The sequence below is a fragment of the Erpetoichthys calabaricus genome, chromosome 8, assembly GCF_900747795.2.
Source record: "Erpetoichthys calabaricus chromosome 8, fErpCal1.3, whole genome shotgun sequence".
In the NCBI taxonomy this organism is placed as follows: domain Eukaryota; kingdom Metazoa; phylum Chordata; class Cladistia; order Polypteriformes; family Polypteridae; genus Erpetoichthys; species Erpetoichthys calabaricus.
The window spans coordinates 20,083,269-20,102,615 of NC_041401.2; the positions used below are offsets into that span (position 1 = coordinate 20,083,269).

Below are 19,347 nucleotides of genomic sequence, written 5' to 3' on the forward strand. Positions count from 1 at the left end.
ACCAAGTGACCCAGACTTAAAAGGAAGAATATCTAAAGTTGCTAGACACAGCATGAAAACAGTTATATAAATTATTTACATTAATTAATTGAAAAGGAGCAAGATACGAATTTGAGAGTAGAAACACTTGTTTGAAAAGGAGTCTTAAAAATACATTTAGAGTCAGATACAAAGAAGTCTTCCTAACGTAGTGAACTGAGGGGGAAGACCCAAGATAAAAATCAAATGTAATGCCAACAGAAAAATGGCAACAAACCAAGCAGGCAGCACAAGGATATTGGGTCTCTACAGCTGCACCAAAGTACCCCCCAATTTTCCTATGTTTCTTCTGCCAAGCTCTCCATTGTCTCCAGTGTATAGGAGAATGCACCTGGGAGAGGGAATCAACAAATATCAGGAAGGACTAGAAAATCCAAATGTAGACAAAAAAAGGTTCCTCTGGTAGTTACATCAGTTTTGTAAAAAACTAATGTAAGATCTTATAAGTACAGAAGAAGCATTTCTCAACTCTACACAATGGCATATTGCATTAAAATAAACAGGGAAATTAATACAGCCAAGGACAACACTGACTGACACACACACTCACACACACACACACACACACACAAACACAACAGAATCTAAGATGTCACTACACACCAAAATGAAATTCAGGAAACTATCCTAATGACAATCTGCCACAAGTTCAGTTTTCTGACACATAAATAAAATTACACTATTATGGTATTACATATAAATAACCTGTAACGTTTTAAGAATTTTTTTTATAGGTATGATCCCTGTATGTTGTTAGCAAGCTACAAATGATTTTATGAAGATCTTCTCTGGATAACCAAGATTTTTCCATTCATTGTTCTCAATAAATAAAAGCCAGTCTGACTGAAGCAACAATTTTCATATACTCCTCATTTACCAATGTCAAACATTTTAGGACGAGTTTCAAGTCAAGCAACAAAACTGAAGGCAAGATTTAAACAGAACCACATGTTATCATTTCTTACATGTGGAACAGTATAATTACACTAAAGCAGTATATTTTAATCAATTGAAAGGTAAACTCTATTCGGTCATGTTGCCATTTACAGAGATAAAACAGTGACTGAGAAGGGGTGGGAAAACATTACATGAAAACAAGCATGAAAGAAGCTGAAAGCAAGGTAACATTTTAAAATAAAATTGGCAAAAATGCAGCAGGATACTGGCCAATATAGCATTATAAACTAAAATAATATGATTTTTGTCCACTCATTCAGATGTTTCCTCACAGTATAAAGTCAAAGAATAACTAAACATAGGAATCATTTTTTTCTTTTGAAGAAACAACCTTCATAATACAAAACAGAGAAGTGGAAATCTAACCAACATTCCAAATAGTACAGTATTACTTATTGTTCCAAATGACAAAACACTATGCAAAAACCACTGAAACCTGTTATCTTAAGAGTATGAAGAACATAATAAAAGTTTATTTGACCAAAAACACAAAAAACATAATGCACTATCAAAACAAACAAGAAAAAAAAAAAAAGACCACTCACCAATCGTGTATTATTAATTGAAACAATAAAGTCAAAGAAGGGTTCCAATCCTGCCCGATGGCCTGGGGAGTTTTCTTGTACCTTAAATAAAAGTTAAAATGATCAAATTAAACTTTGCGATTAAGGCAACAATTAGCACAAATTCCTTAATTTTCCTCCACATCCATTGAATAACCAGATGCACTTTTTTTTTCACCTTTTTCTTCTTTTACCTATTATGAATAAATTAATATTTTCTGCAAAAGCAATGATATATCTTTGCAATATAATATATTTTTATATGAAAACAATCAGACAACTTGGAAGCCTTGTATTGTCATGTAAACAAAAGAGAATTATGAACTGGCCACTGATATTCAGCGTAATTGAAGTTACCAATAGCACTAAAAATACTCTGAAAATGTAGACTGTACTGTGTATTACATGCCTACAAGTAGGCCTGTGCGATATATCAAGTGGCACAATATGAACAATATTTTTTAATGCATCGTTTGAAAACAAACCTATCGCAATATATTATGTAATAGGGTTTATTAAACACTACAAGTGTGTAGTGCGTTATTTCTGCTAATTGGAGCACATCCTAAATGCAGTCATTGCGATTAAACCCCGCCTCCTGCTTATCTTAAACAGTAACAACAATGGCTGAGACGGAGGCAGAAATGAGTACGGTTATCAGCGATGATTTAGTGCCAAAAAAAAAAAAAAAAAGGGTACAAATGTGACCTCCGTTGTTTGAAAATGGTTTGGCTTTAGACAAAATGATACAGAACAAAAGACTGTTATATGTAAACTTTGTAAGAGAGAAGTAGGAATGAAGAGTGGCAACACCTCAAACCTCTTCAATCATTTGAAAACAAAACACGTTACGAAGTATGAAGAATGTATTAAAACTTCGCGAAAACTCTGCTCAAAACGCAACGAAACACATCCCTGCTGCAAAACAAATCAAACTGGCAGCAACGTTCTCTCGTTGCATACCGTATGAAAAAACAAGCCCCAAATGGAAGGAAATAACAGCTGCAGTAACATACCACATTGCAAAAGATATGATCCCTGTTGCCACTGTCAAAAAACACAGATTTCAGAAACTACTGAGAACGACTGATCCCAAATATGTAATTCACAGTCGGAAATACCTGTTTGAAAAATGTTTGAAAATAAATAACACGCAATAAATATAAGAAATTTGTAATAATAAATGTAAAGTGTGTGTGGACGTATGAGAAATATGTTAAATAAAAAATATGCTAAGAAATAGTAAATAAACGTAAATAATAGTGTGTATGAGAAATATTAACTAGACAAACAGCCCGTTTCGACAACGTAACATGAAACGGGCATGAGTTTGTGTCAGCAGTGCATGAAGTACAAATGATAAGTAACGAAGAAGTTGTTTTGTAATGATTGTAGTCCGCTTTACTCATTACTGTACAGGCTTGTACTGTTAGTTGATGAATTTTCCAGGCCTATAGTATAATACTGAATGATGAATGTTCCAGTACAATATGGAATAGCAATAAGTATAAGCACCACAAACCTGATATAGGTGTATTGAGTGAATGCGTAATTGAATCAGAATGCTTAATTAGGCCTCGAGCTGTAGTCGAAATCGCCTTTCAGGCCTCTAGAGCTTTAATCGAAGTCGCTTTTCTCTTTGAATTTTTGCGGCCGTAAATCTGCCACCTGCAGATGTTGGGGTTGGATGTCGGTCTTGTAAGGTTTTTCGGGCAGCTGCGCAGAAGGCGACTGCGCATTCGGCTTTGGACGTGCGCAGAAGGCGACTGCAAATTCGGCTTCGGACGGATGCGAGTGAGTGAGTGAGGAGGCAGGCGAATTATGTATTAAGATTAATAATAACGTAAATAATTAATAAGACTGTAATTTGTGCTTGGTTTTAGAGAGAAGCACGAGAGATCCCCGCATTGAACGGGCAATTGGTGTATGCAAAAGAATTGTTGCATGTTTTTCCTTCAGCTGGAAAAAAAGAAGGGATTTGACCACAACACGGAAAGAACTCAATCTGCCTTCGCATCAGCTCATAACAGAATACCCTACCAGATGGGGGTCAAGGGCAGCAATGATACAGAGAGTGTTGGAACAAGAGACGGCCATCACCCAAGTTCTCTCATCTGACAAGAAAACCAGACAATCTGGCACTTACATGGCAGGACATAGATGTACTAGAGTCAACTGATAAAGCTATTCGACCCCTCCTGGAATTTACAGATGCACTCTCAGCTCAGTCCTATGTTACAGTCTCCTATGTTAAGCTAGTGCTACACCTTTTTCAAACCAGCATCTTGGCTCACCAGCCAGAAGACACAGAGCTCACTATGTCAATTATATTCAAAATTCTTGATTATCTGAAAGAGAAATCTGCAACTACTAGACACTGCTTCTTTTTTGAATCCACGTTTCAAAAGATCATACATTCCTGAGGAAAAGTATGAAGAGGTCAAACACAGAGTTGTGTCTTAAGTGGAGACCCTTCAACATGATGAGACCAGTGCCCAGCCTGACTTAGCTGGGAAACTTTCAGAAGCAGCTGAAGCATCACCACTACCAGTCAAAAAGGAGAAGCGAAGCCTTGGTAGCTTCTTTAAAAGGCCAACATCTTTATCGACATTGTCTGACAGAGATAAAGTTGAAGCTGAATTTTCAACCTACCTACAAGCAGCTGAAATTGACACTGAGACAAACCCACTTGCATGGTGGAAAGAGCATGAACCAATCTTTCCAACTCTTAGTCACCTTGCAAAAAAATATCTCTGCATACAGGCCACTAGTTCGCCCTCAGAAAGGGCATTTAGCACAGGTGGCAACAGAGTGAACTGCCACAGGGCATCTTTAAAGCCAGAGGCAGTTGTCAGACTTGTCTTTCTTGCACAAAATTTGTGAAATTGTGTTACCTGAATGCATGCTCTTGCCACGCTTTATTTGTTTACAAAACATAGCTTAAAAAGAGCATATTGAAACATTATTATTTTAAGTTTTTTTAGGCAAACCTAGTAAAGTAGATAAAGCATCTACGTCACCTAATATTCAGACAACTGGCTTTCTTGTGTAAATATTTAGATGTGTTTCTTGAATTAATGAGTATATTTTGGTTTATGCCTATGATGTAAAGTTGTAAGTTTGCAATTACATGTAAATAACTAAAGAGCAATATAAATATGTGGCTTCTTTTTTAACTAATAATAGATAGGAAAAAAATATCGTTGCATATTGTATATTGCCTTTTGGTCCAAAAATATCGCAATTTGAATTTTGAGCCATATCGCCCAGCCCTACCTACAAGTATCAATATGCCTGCTTGTGTAAGATTTACACCACCTAACATAGTAAGAAGGTGTCTGAGCTCCGTACAGATCACCCAAGTACTTCCACATTGCTGTCATGAAACTACTTATGAATGGACCTCACTTTGTAGATGGGTACAGAAGGCAAGTATACTATTACTTGCACTAGAAAAGTAATTAAAAAATAAATAAAAAACACAAGCTACTATGAAAACAGCCAACATATGGCAATCACATGAGAAAAAAAAAAAAATCAGTAAACATACGTAAAAGATTTCTATCAATTCAGAATAATGAACTGTAATAAGTAGAAAATTAACCAGAACCAGAATCCTAAGAATTACAAATATTAAAATTCTTAAAGCTTTTTTTTTGGGGGGGGGGGGGGGAGTTTTGTTACTCTTGGCCCCTGCCAACCTACATCTGCTTCTTGTTTGCAACAAATGCAACCTAGGAAACAGAATGGCAACTGAATGACAGAATCAAGTCGGCCTTCTTTTTGATGAGAGTGCAGTGAGAGGGGTCTGGTGCAAACCATTAATTTCAGCACTTTTGTGACAATATTTGATATGTTAAATTAAAAGCAATAACTGATTTGATAAAATATTAAAAAGGGTGTCTTTAAAGTTTTGTGAAAATAGCACTGTCAATGAGACCTTGCACAAAAGAACAGCACCAATATTGCAACTACCAGGAAGAGCAGGGCACGCAGGAGTAGTAAAGCAGTTATTCCCTCCAGGACTGTGGAGTTGGAGGCAATTATTGGGTTACTGGCGTCGGAGTCAGCAAAAATGTACCAACTCTGACAAAATGCAAACTGTAACACAATGTGATAAAATTTCCAATTTCATATATACTAATTCAAATGAATTTTTCTTCTAGCCTTTTGATAAGAATAACATTTTTTTTTAATTTGTTAAGTTTTGTCTTTTGTTTAATATTATTCAATATGTTTAACGTCTTTACTAAATAATATAAAAAAGCCACAACTGCATCTCTACACCCTATAAAACCATTGAACAGATTAGGTACTTAAAAAGTAGGCTGATGATTCACGCTGGCAGTAATAAAATGCTTATCATGTAAAACACTGCATGTTGTGTGCTTTTAGCCAACACAGTAAATAAATTACTGTTTAAAAGTTTGTTTTTGATAGAAATTAATAGCATTTTTATCTAGATAACATTAAATTGATTTAAAAATATGGTCAAGGCATTACTACTGTGTAATGGCTATTACTGCTTAAATTGTAATTGTAAATTTCACACAAAGGGCACCACTTCCAGGAAAGAAATGAGGGAAGTAGATACTGTACCACTACCTCTGCATCACCATACCGTCTGATTACAGGTAAACAATAAGTGAAGGATAAAGCAAAGGAATAGACCTCTGATTGGAATGAAAACCTTGAGTTATTCAAATGCAATGTTTGAGAAAAGCCCTGTGAACATGAAAAAATTATTATTTTTTTTAAAAATAGTACTCCTTACTAAGTAGACACCGGACCACTCATATATATTTACAACTATAATGCACTACCAGTAAATTATTAAACCATGCAACATTTATATACATAAACTCACAAGTACTCGTGTGTCTCGTACTGTGTTTACAGCAAATGTTTTCCCCGCCTGCCTGCAGGAATGCTGCCCGCCAATCACACTTAACCAGGAGGTAAAAGTAAACGGGCTGGTGCTCTAGAGATGCAGAGGCTTTCGTGCTTCACTCCTGGCAATCTGCCTTTCAAATGTTTGCTCGCTTGTCAACAAAATGGACAACTTGGCATTTCTAATTAGGACTAACAAAGATTTTGCACGTATTTGTGCCCTCCGTTTTACTGAAGCATGGCTTAATTTGGATTTATCAGACAATGTTATTCATCCATCCATCCATTGTCTCCCGCTTATCCGAGGTCGGGTCGCGGGGGCAGCAGCTTGAGCAGAGATGCCCAGACTTCCCTCTCCCCGGCCACTTCTTCTAGCTCTTCCGGGAGAATCCCAAGGCGTTCCCAGGCCAGTCGAGAGACATAGTCCCCTCCAGCGTGTCCTGGGTCTTCCCCGGGGCCTCCTCCCGGTTAGACGTGCCCGGAACACCTCACCAGGGAGGCGTCCAGGAGGCATCCTGATCAGATGCCCGAGCCACCTCATCTGACTCCTCTTGATGCGGAGGAGCAGCGGCTCTACTCTGAGCCCCTCCCGGATGACTGAGCTTCTCACCCTATCTTTAAGGGAGAGCCCAGACACCCTGCGGAGGAAACTCATTTCAGCCTCTTGTATTCGCGATCTCGTTCTTTCGGTCACTACCCATAGCTCATGACCATAGGTGAGGGTAGGAACATAGATCGACTGGTAAATTGAGAGCTTCGCCTTGCGGCTCAGCTCCTTTTTCACCACGACAGACCGATGCAGAGCCCGCATTACTGCAGATGCTACACCGATCCGCCTGTTGATCTCACGCTCCATTCTTCCCTCACTCGTGAACAAGACCCCGAGATACTTGAACTCCTCCACTTGGGGCAGGATCTCGCTACCAACCCTGAGAGGGCACTCCACCCTTTTCCGGCTGAGGACCATGGTCTCGGATTTGGAGGTGCTGATTCTCATCCCAGCCGCTTCACACTCGGCTGCGAACCGATCCAGAGAGAGCTGAAGATCACGGCCTGATGAAGCAAACAGGACAACATCATCTGCAAAAAGCAGTGACCCAATCCTGAGCCCACCAAACCGGGCCCCCTCAACGCCTTGGCTGCGCCTAGAAATTCTGTCCATAAAAGTTATGAACAGAATTGGTGACAAAGGGCAGCCCTGGCGGAGTCCAACTCTCACTGGAAACGGGTTCGACTTACTGCCGGCAATGCGGACCAAGCTCTGGCACCGATCGTACAGGGACCGAACAGCCCTTATCAGGGGGGCCGGTACCCCATACTCTCGGAGTACCCCCCACAGGATTCCCCGAGGGACACGGTCGAATGCCTTTTCCAAGTCACGGATTGTCCATAACGAACACCATGTTCAAGCATAGGGGTGTTCATATGTGCACTTGGCACCAGGACACCCTAGGCCTCAGTTCGATGATCGACTTTGTGGTCGTGTCGTCGGACTTGCGGCCACATGTCTTGGACACTCGGGTGAAGAGAGGGGCGGAGCTGTCAACTGATCACCACCTGGTGGTGAGTTGGCTTCGATGGTGGGGGAGGATGCCGGTCAGGCGTGGTAGGCCCAAACGTGTTGTGAGGGTCTGCTGGGAACGTCTGGCAGAGCCCCCTGTCAGAAGCAGCTTCAACTCCCACCTCCGGCAGAACTTCGACCACATCCCGAGGGAGGTGGGGGACATTGAGTCCGAATGGGCCATGTTCCGTGCCTCTATTGTTGAGGCAGCTGACCGGAGCTGTGGCCGTAAGGTGGTCGGTGCCTGTCGTGGCAGCAATCCCCGAACCCGTTGGTGGACACCGGCGGTGAAGGATGCCGTCAAGCTGAAGAAGGAGTCCTACAGGACCCTTTTGTCCTGTGGGACCCTGGAGGCAGCTGATAGGTACCGGCAGGCCAAGCGGAATGCGGCTTTGGTGTTTGCTGAGGCAAAAACTCGGGCGTGGGAGGAGTTTGGGGAGGCCATGGAGAACGACTTTCGGATGGCTTCGAGGAGATTCTGGTCCACCATCCGGCGTCTTGGGAAGGGGAAGCAGTGCAGTGTCAACACTGTATATGGTGGGGATGGTGCGCTTCTGACCTCGACTCGGGACGTTGTGGGTCGGTGGGGAGAGTACTTCGAAGACCTCCTCAATCCCATTAACATGCCTTCCAATGAGGAAGCAGAGCCTGGGGACTCAGAGGTGGGCTCCCCCATCTCTGGGACTGAGGTCACCGAGGTGGTCAAAAAACTCCTTGGTGACAGGGCCCCGGGGGTGGATGATACACGCCCGGAGTTCCTCAAGGCTCTGGATGTTGTAGGGCTGTCTTGGTTGACACGCCTCTGCAACATCGCATGGACATCAGGGACAGTGCGCCTCTGGATTGGCAGACCGGGGTGGTGGTCCCCCTCTTTAAGAAGGGGGATCGGAGGGTGTGTTCCAACTATAGAGGGATCACACTCCTCAGCCTCCCTGGAAAAGTCTATTCAGGGGTCCTGGAGAGGAGGGTCCGTCGGATAGTCGAGCCTCGGATTCAGGAGGAACAGTGTGGTTTTCGTCCTGGTCGCGGAACAGTGGACCAGCTCTATACCCTTAGCAGGGTCCTGGAGGGTGCATGGGAGTTCGCCCAACCAGTCTACATGTGTTTTGTGGACTTGGAAAAGGCAATGTTATTCAAATAGCAGGATATCAGTTATTCAGACCAAACCGTAAGACTGGACTTTGTGGCAAATCATGAAGTGGTGGCGTGTGCTGGTTTATAAACAATAGATGGTGCAGGGATGAGTCCGAAATTACATTTTGTTCTTCCTCTACTGAATTAGAAACTCTTGTCATTCATTGCAAGCCATTCTATCTACCCATGGAATTTCATTCTGTTATAATAGTTTGTATTTACATTCTTCCTGATGTGAATGCTCAGTTGGCACAACAGTTGCTAGCTGATGATAATCCTTTGGAAAATAAATTCCCCAGTACTGTCATTTTCATCATGGATGATTTTAACCACAGTAACATACCAAACGATCTGCCCACATACCACCAACTGATCAACTGCTCAACACGCGACGGCAGAACATTGAATAGTTTTTACACCAACATTAAAGAGGCATTTCGCAATTTCTCTCGTGCAACTCTGACCACGCCATGATTATGCTTGTTCCCAGCTATAAACAGAAACGAACAGTCAAAGCAGATGAACTCCTGAGGTAGCTGAAAGGCTGAAGAACTGTATAGGCTCCATGAATTGGAAAGCCATGGAAGGCTGGTATGGCATTATAGATGAATGTGCCGACATTGTAATATAAGATCTTCTGTGAAGATGTATCTCACAATGGGGGAGATTCAACAATGACAAGCCGTGGTTCACCAAGGAGCTGAGGATTCTCGGAGCTGCTAAGGGCCAGGCATACAGGTTGGGGAACAGGGATGAATATCGATCTGCTAGGTGACAGTTTAATAAAGCTCAGAGAGCTGCAAAAGCCACTTATAAAGATCAGCTGGTGAAACGCTTTAGCAGTAACAGCCAGGCAGTGTGGAGTTCTCTGAAAAAAATTACAAATTACAGGCAGAAGTACATCCAAGCCTTATCCTCCAAAATTCTGGCTAACCAGTTAAATGAGTTTTATTGCCGGTTTGACAAGGGCAGCCACTGCTTGGACTCTGTCCTTCTGCCTTCTATATCAAGTCAGTCCTGTCCCTCTCAGAACCATCTCAGTGTTACCATCCCCCTTAACTGAAGTCCAATTCACCTTCTCCAGCTTTCCCCCACCCCAATCACTCCACTCCGCTCCGCTCCACTGTATGCTTTTTGTGAAGCAAGAAGAGGTAGAAAAACTTTTCAGGAAACATTATTAGGAAAGCAGCTGATCTGATGTGGTCTCACCTGGTACTGTTAGATATTGTCCAGATCAATTAGCTCCTGTTCTAACCGACGTATTCAACACCTCTCTGCATTTGGGCAACGCTCCGGACTGCTTTAAGATAGCCACTATAATCCCAGTTCCCAAGAAGGATAAAATCTCTGAACTTAATGACTATAGGCTAGTTGCTTTGAACTTGGTGGTTATGAAAGCATTCGAACATTTCATTCTTTCCTGCCTAAAGTCCATCACTGACAAATCCTAAAGTTTGCAGATGACATAGCCGTAGTGGGTCTCATTTCCAATAATGACGTGTCTTCCAATCAAAGAGAGGAGGGCTGCCTTGTAGAATGATTTTCTTGTATCAACTTGGAGCTTAGTGCTATTAAGACAGTGGAAATAAGGATTGATTTCCACCGACAAGTCACTAACTGTCCACCTTTGTAAATTAATGGCCAGACTGTGTCTGTGGTTCAGTTGTTTAAATTCATGGGGACTACTCTCACTAATAAATTAAAATGGGACAAGCACATTACCTCCTTCATCAAAAAAGTCAGGCAGAGACTGTTCTTCCTTCAGCAGCTTAAGAAGCTTGGCATATCAAGGCATATATTGTTAAAATTTTTACACTGCCATCACTGCCAGTATTGTGACTTCCTCCATCACCGTTTGGTTTCCTTCAGCCTCTTCTCGTTCTAATTCTCGGTTGCAGCAGGTGATTTGTTCAACTGAGAAAATCATTGGCTGTTGTCTCCCAATATTAAAAGAGAAGTTCATGGCCAGAGTGAAAAAAAGAGAGCAGAAAAGATTTCAGCAGACTCCACCCAACCCAGCAGCCATCTGTTCATTAAAATTGTCATCACAGATGAGGTACAGGTTTATTGCGGCCCAAACTACATGCCATCTCCACAACTTCTTTCCCCAAATTATTCAGATCCTAAATAAAACTTAAATAGGGTTACTCCTAACTACTTTTGAAACATAACTGGTAACTGTGCTGTTTGTCTATTTGGAAAAACTTCATAATACTTCATGCCCAGCAGTATACTTGGGACAAATATCTAAAACACTCACAACATGTATACAGGAACATTGCAATGCCATTAGAAGGAAGGACCCATTGTCTCTGATATACATACAAGTTCCAACAAACACACATTTAACTGGGACACTGTGAAAGGGATCAGTGTTATAGATCAGGTGGAAGTGCTCATAATATTCTAATTATGGTTAGCTAATGTATCCCTCAAATGAAAATACAGAAAAAACGTGCAGGAAAAAGGGCTGGAGTGCTGACTGGGATGTGACATCATGCATACCCGAAACGGATCAGCAACGATCTTAACAGTATGTATGCGTGAAAATTCTGCGTACAGCTGCTACAACTCTGTGAGGTCATGCTGGCCTTGCAAAGAAAGCATCTTGAGGCACTGGGGGAGGGGGGGATATGATAAAATGTTCATCTACTCTGTCCGCAAGGTGAATTTCCAGGAAAATATTCGGCAAAAAAATGTTACAGGAGAATACAGCATACCAGCCTTTAAAAAAAAATGGTTTAGCAAATTTCACCAATTAACACTAAATTATAAACACTATTATGTGGATAAGACAGAAAAGTGTATTAGTCAAAACATATCCCCAAGTATCTCTTGCTATATGTAAAATGCTAAGGTTTGTCATTTTAGGTAGCAGCAACCTGGCTACTATAACAGTGGCCATAACAATTTAGTGTGTGTATGGCAAAGCGGTTAAAAAAAAAAAAAAAAACACACATTATAACCTAATCAGAAATAGAAGCAGATAGAAGAAGAGCAGCACTTACACCTGCTGAACGTCAAGCAAATTAAAAGCACATTTAAATAAGTGATGAAGAACGAGAAGGAATAAGAAGACAAGACATTGTAGCACATTGAAACACATAAACAAGCAAGAAGAAATCCACAATACTGTCTGTTAAGTTATGAATATTAAAGAAATTTAGGTATTAGGCCCACTTTATTGGTAACCAGAAAAGTTTATTGTATTTAAAGCATGGTCCCTGCAAACCCAAACCCCCCCCCCCCCATGTACTATATACATAGTATGTGTGTGTTCAGGAATCATAGTCAAGTGTAAGTATTGTGCTTAGTGATTATCGAACTTTACTAAACATAAATAAAGGAAGGCAAAGTGACCAGTGGTAATGTGTTTACAGTAAAGTGACAGAAAACCAAGTAACCATCATCATGGCAGAAAGAAAAACAGCAACATATGTTAAGCATCAAGCAAAGTGCAGGAGACAATTAAGTGATGAAGAATGACGAAGAATAAGATGAAAAGACATTGAAGCACATCATCAAGCATAAAGAAATCCTGAAAATAAAGCAACTTGCAGCAGGTCCGTGAGCATGCAAGACAAAGTCCAGGATACACAAAGCAGGGAAGAGAATAGGGCAGAAATGTATATTGACAATTGAGAAGATTGTCAGACAGTCAAAACTTCTGACCACAATGAAAGCATTGCTTTATATTCCTTAGATCAATGTTTCTTTGAAGACCACCTCTTACCCAAGTTACGTCCGCAGCGTGATCAATGTCAAGCAGTATTTTTTTATTTTTTAAATGGCAAAAATAAAAGAATGTGTTGCCAAAACAGGAAAGTTCAGCTTGCTCTATATAAGCCACCAGAAGTAATAAAATACATTACAAGTTCTAGATGAATTGAAAGTAGTAATTACTATTGGTAGTAACTACTTATATCAACAGCTCCTTAACTTTAACTTGATTTTTATTTGCATTTTATTTTAGGACCATAGGTCCATGTGTTTCACTAGTATTGTTTTTATATATTTCCAGAGTAATTGAATTTGATGCAAGAGAGAACTGGCCAAAAGAGAAGAATGCTCGTCACTTTCAATGATTCTGCAAAAAGTTAAGAATAATAAGAGGGATTGGAAATTAACTGTCCATTCTGTAGAAGTTCAAACAATGGCTGTTCTGTTATGCTTGCATGTTTACATTACAAAAAAGATGACTGTATCTGCTATCTGTAAACACAAATTTACTCTTTATAATTACTTTTCTACACAATTCTTTAACGTCTATATGTAAATATCTCTAAAGATTTATCCCTCTTGAAAAGCATTAGTAAGTTGTTTGGAGAAAAAATGCAAGCGTTATCAAATAAAATAGCTGTTACAGTATTGTCAGGCAAGTGTTTCTTTCATATAGTATCTTTCTGTATTATAACCAGGGGCTCTGCAAAACGATCGATTCAAGGGAGTGAAACCTTTTCAGAAAGCTAACTGCCGTTTTAGAGGGGTTTGAACTCAGTATACAGTATAGCTTCTAGCTTACGTGAATTATTAATTACCGGTGCAAATCTACACTGATGCAGCACTTTACGGGTTGCTTCATGTGATGCCTAAAACTTCTCAGCATTCGCGGACCAACCCAAGGACGTCAACAAACAAACAAATAATACCTTCCGATTCATGCCAAACCTAAACAAGATGATATAACAGGTTAACAAAGTGCTTTGTCGCCTCGCACAAGCCACCCTTTAAACGTCTTCTTTGAGCTGACATATTTAACAAGTGTAACACTAAACTAAACAATAATTGTAACACTAAAACTATACAGAAATCCTCAATGCAAACCTTAAACATGTTATATTACACCTGAAAACAGTATCTCTAGGCCGCACAAATATCCTGGGTCCCTTCACTATGGGTTGAAACTCTGTTCTCTTAACGTAGCCCTACCGACCTCGGCATATAACTGCAGAATTTTAGTTTAACAACAAAATTAAACAAATCATTCATTACCCTTAAGACGTGATAACCCTCCGAACCTCCGCCAGGAATTTCAATGCTCTGCGACCCCCCCATCGTTCTCTCTGGCAGAGTCTCAGTCGCTTCTGCCTCGGATCAGGATGTGTCGCACAGTCGCGAACGGAGCTTCTCGACTATTACGTGGCATTCAGGAAGGCGCGCCAGGAATGCTGGGAACGAGGAGTTCAAGGCGCGCGGTTTACGCGCGATATGTTGCAAAATGTACGCGCTTACACTGTGCACGCGCCTCCTTGGAATTTGGATGTTGCCACCCTAAAGCTTGGAGGTTGGCTTTTCTGAAAACTAAGTTTCCCCTTGGAACAAATAAAGATCTATCTATCTATCTATCTATCTATCTATCTATCTATCTATCTATCTATCTATCTATCTATCTATCTATCTGCAAAAATACTTAAAAAAATATGGTTTTAGCAATCATAACTGATCATTGACAGAAAGTTAATATGAATGGTGTGCTGCTTTTCCTGTTATGTGGTGTAAATTTTGACCATATAATACTTTACAGAATATCATTACCTACTAGTGAAAAAGGACACTTAAAATGTTTTTGTAAATTACAACAGCACCATAAAATAAATTTAATGTTGCATGCCCTAACAAATATTTCCCTAAAAATATGATGTCAAAAACTGTTACATGTTAAAAAGGATTTCAAACACAAGACCTTAAGGGAACTGTTTAAATATGTAAAGTAAATTGCTTGTCAGCCACAATAACTGAAATCTTTTACTAACTGATTTCTCTACTATAATAAATGTTACTTGTATAAATAAAAACAAAATTAATTTGATTAATCGTAATTCATTTTCTATGAAATATCTAAACTGGGCAAATACATCCAAGAAGGCTCCTGTATTTAATAAAAAAAATGTCTATAACGTGATACTTTTAGAATTATCCAAATTTCTACAAGAATTTAACCTTTCATTTGATTACTTATTTTTGGTTATTTGACAGGCAGAAAATAAAGAGAGATTAATAGGCTAGTTGGGGTTTTAATGTTGGGAGAACATGTAATTGAAGTTTGAGACTAAGGTTAGCTTCCATATTTCTTTGAAAGTTGCATTGAAACCCTTTGAAAGGACTCAAATGAAAAGATCAGCTATGATCACAAGAAGTGAAATGTTAGGGTTTTAAGCTTTTTTGTCCTGATAAGACATGTTTGCTGTGTGATATGATTTGCATGCCATTACCATTTTTCATTTATAGAGATTACTAGACACTTTGTGGATTCTGGTTCATTTGACTCTGAATTATCCTCAGACTTCTGTTTCTAATAATTCTAACTCTATGCAAATGCAATTGTAATTTCAACATGACAGGGAAATTTAGAAATTCAGATGAGCATATGAATGCCCAATTAGTGACCTTCAAGAAATCATATCATCCTCAGGCCAAAGCTTATTTTAACTCCTTAGCTGGTAGAAAAAGTACTTAGAGTGGTTTATATGAAGGAATGAGACGGGTAAGTAGATAGATAGATAGATAGATAGATAGATAGATAGATAGATAGATAGATAGATAGATAGATAGATAGATAGATAGATAGATAGATACTTTATTAATCCCAAAGTAATCAATATGTATAATATTTTTTCATGAAAACAAAATATTTCTGAATTTACAACTTATAGTCACTTCTCAGAGGAGAATTTATATTTTACTAGGGGGCTTTGCCTCCTGCTCGCTTTACTCGTCAACCCCCCGGCCTGCGCTACACGCCAGCCACTTCACGTCTCTGCCGCTCGCGTATGTGGATTTCACTTTCACCAAACAACAAATCTTTTAATTCTCATGGATACGCCTCTTCATTGGGAAGAAACACTACTTTTCCAGATGGCAACACGAATTAGACGATCTACAAGTCTCTGATTTAAAGTTTAAATCCAAACAATATATTCGATCTATTTTCGCTGTTCCGTTATTTCACTGAGTAATAATTCCATTTGTTGGCGCTAATGCGATCTTTACTATCATTTTTTTGAGACTTTCGAATTTTAGTACTTTCCTTTAGTACTAGCCTTGAGGAACTCCGGGCGTATCTCATCCACCCCCGGGGCCCTGCCACCAAGGAGTTTTTTGACCACCTCGGTGACCTCAGTCCCAGAGATGGGGGAGCCCACCTCCGAGTCCCCAGGTTCTGCTTCCTCATTGGAAGGCATGTTAGTGGGATTGAGGAGGTCTTCGAAGTACTCCCCCCACCGACCCACAACGTCCCGAGTCGAGGTCAGCAGCGCACCATCCCCACCATATACAGTGTTGACACTGCACTGCTTCTCCCTCCTGAGACGCCGGACGGTGGACCAGAATCTCCTCAAAGCCATCCGAAAGTCGTTCTCCATGGCCTCCCCAAACTCTTCCCATGCCCGAGTTTTTGCCTCAGCAACCACCAAAGCTGCATTCCGCTTGGCCTGCCGGTACCTATTAGCTGCCTCCAGAGTCCCACAGGACAAAAGGGACTGGTAGGACTCCTTCTTCAGCTTGACAGCATCCCTCACCGCCGGTGTCCACCAACGGGTTCGGGGATTGCCGCCACGACAGGCACCAACCACCTTACAGCCACACCTCCGGTCAGCCGCCTCAACAATAGATACACGGAACATGGCCCATTCGGACTCAATGTCCCCCACCTCCCTCGGGACGTGGTCGAAGTTCTGCCGGAGGTGGGAGTTGAAGCTACTTCTGACAGGGGGCTCTGCCAGACGTTCCCAGCAGACCCTCACAACACGTTTGGGCCTACCAGGCCTGACCGGCATCCTCCCCCACCATCGAAGCCAACTCATCACCAGGTGGTGATCAGTTGATAGCTCCGCCCCTCTCTTCACCCGAGTGTCCAAGACATGTGGCCGCAAGTCCGACGACACGACCACAAAGTCGATCATCGAACTGAGGCCTAGGGTGTCCTGGTGCCAAGTGCACATATGAACACCCCTATGCTTGAACATGGTGTTTGTTATGGACAATCCGTGACGAGCACAGAAGTCCAATAACAAAACACTGCTTGGGTTCAGATCGGGGGGGGGGGGGGGGGGGCGGGCCATTCCTCCCAATCACGCCCTTCCAGGTCTCACTGTCATTGCCCACGTGAGCATTGAAGTCTCCCAGCAGTACGAGGGAGTCACCAAAAGGTATGCCCTCCAGCACCCCCTCCAGGGACTCCAAAAAGGGTGGGTACTCCGAACTGCTGTTCGGTGCATACGCACAAACAACAGTTAGGACCCGTCCCCCCACCCGAAGGCGGAGGGAGGCTACCCTCTCGTCCACCGGGGTAAACCCCAACGTACAGGCTCCAAGTCGGGGGGCAATAAGTATGCCCACACCTGCTTGGCGCCTCTCACCGGGGGCAACTCCAGAGTGGTACAGAGTCCAGCCCCTATCAAGGAGATTGGTTCCAGAGTCCAAGCTGTGCGTCGAGGTGAGCCCGACTATATCTAGCCGGAACCTCTCAACCTCGCGCACAAGCTCAGGCTCCTTCCCCTTCAGAGAGGTGACATTCCACGTCCCAAGAGCCAGCTTCTGTAGCCGAGGATCGGACTGCCAAGGTCCCCGGATTGGCCACAACCCAACTAACACTGCACCCGACCTCCTTGGCCCCTCCCATAGGTGGCGAGCCCATGGGAAGGGGGACCTACGTTGCCTCTTCGGGCTGTGCCCGGCCGAGCCTCATGGGTGCAAGCCCGGCCACCAGGCGCTCGCCATCGAGCACCACCTCCAGGCCTGGCTCCAGAGTGGGGCCCCGGTGACCGGGCGAGGGAAAACGCCGACCAAATTTTTTATTCGTCATAGGAGGTTATGTTGAACCACACTTTGTCTCATCCCTCACCTAGGACCAGTTTGCCTTGGGAGGCCCTAACCAGGGGAATAAAGCCCCGGACAACAGAGCTCCTAGGATCATTGGGACACGCAAACCCCTCCACCACGATAAGGTGGCGGTTCGAGGAGGGGACAAGTGAATATCATGCACTTAAAAGATTGTATGGAGCAAACAGATAATAAAAATAGACTAGCCAATTTTTCTTATGTGTAAAATTGTTTTAGAGCAGAAGTTTAGGTACAAATTGTTCATTGGTTATGCTCAGAAAATACAGTGTACATCAAAATCCGAAAGGAACTTTTAACACGTGAAACATTTTATTAGTGTGGAGTGAATGTGGCTCAGTAGATTCATTATATGTAGTGTGGCTTACTCTTATGCATCCTAAGCGTAAAAAACACAACACAGAAAGACACACATGCACACACCCTATCCACTTAAGCACCGATTATGAGTGACTCCTGCATTGCCTTTCACTCCTCATTGCTCCGCAGAGGGACTCGCTAGTTTTGGCTTAGTTTTTGTCACTTACCAATGGGGCATTAATCCTTTCCAGGCTGCTCACTATTTGAGGCGTGCTGTGGGAAAGAAATGGCAATACAGTAATCCCTCCTCCATCGCGGGGGTTGCGTTCCAGAGCCACCCGCGAAATAAAAAAATCCGCGAAGTAGAAACCATATGTTTATATGGTTATTTTTATATTGTCATGCTTCGGTCACAGATTTGCGCAGAAACACAGGAGGTTGTAGAGAGACATGAACTTTATTCAAACACTGCAAACAAACATTTGTCTCTTTTTCAAAAGTTTAAACTGTGCTCCATGACAAGACAGAGATGACAGTTCCGTCTCACAATTAAAAGAATGCAAACATATCTTCCTCTTCAAAGGAGTGCTTGTCAGGAGCAGTGACTGTCACAGAGATAGAGAGAAAAGCAAACAGATCAATAGGGCTGTTTTTCTTTTAAGTATATGAAGCACCGCGGCACAAAGCTGTTGAAGGCGGCAGCTCACACCCCCTCCGTCAGGAGCAGACAAAGTGAGACAGAGTTTGTTTTTCAATCAAAAATCAATACGTGCCCTTCGAGCTTTTAAGTATGCGTAGCTCCGTGCAGCATGTCGTTTCAGGAAGCAGCTGCACAAAAGATCACAACGTGAAGATAATCTTTCAGCATTTTTAGACGAGCGTCCGTATCGTCTAGGTGTGCGAACAGCCCCCCTGCTCAATCCCCCTACGTCAGGATCAGAGAAAGTCAGCGCAAAAGAAAGAGAAAAGTAAGTTGGGTAGCTTCTCAGCCATCTGCCAATAGCGTCCCTTGTATGAAATCAACTGGGCAAACCAACTGAGGAAGCATGTACCAGAAATTAAAAG

The 19,347-nt window shown here is 41.9% G+C and overlaps 1 protein-coding gene across 1 annotated transcript in view; it reads right to left on the reverse strand.

The window, feature by feature from the left end:
• Nucleotides 1-14,299, reverse strand: part of gorasp2 (golgi reassembly stacking protein 2) — a 42,297-nt gene extending 27,998 nt beyond the window's left edge. Inside the window, exons 1-2 of the mRNA XM_051930667.1 lie at nt 14,137-14,299; nt 1,542-1,622 (exon numbers count right to left, since the gene is read on the reverse strand). Of these exons, the coding sequence (XP_051786627.1) occupies nt 1,542-1,622; nt 14,137-14,199 (144 nt within the window). The 5' untranslated portion in view covers nt 14,200-14,299. The remainder of the gene's footprint in view (nt 1-1,541; nt 1,623-14,136) is intronic.
• Between the last annotated feature and the right edge of the window lie 5,048 nt (nt 14,300-19,347).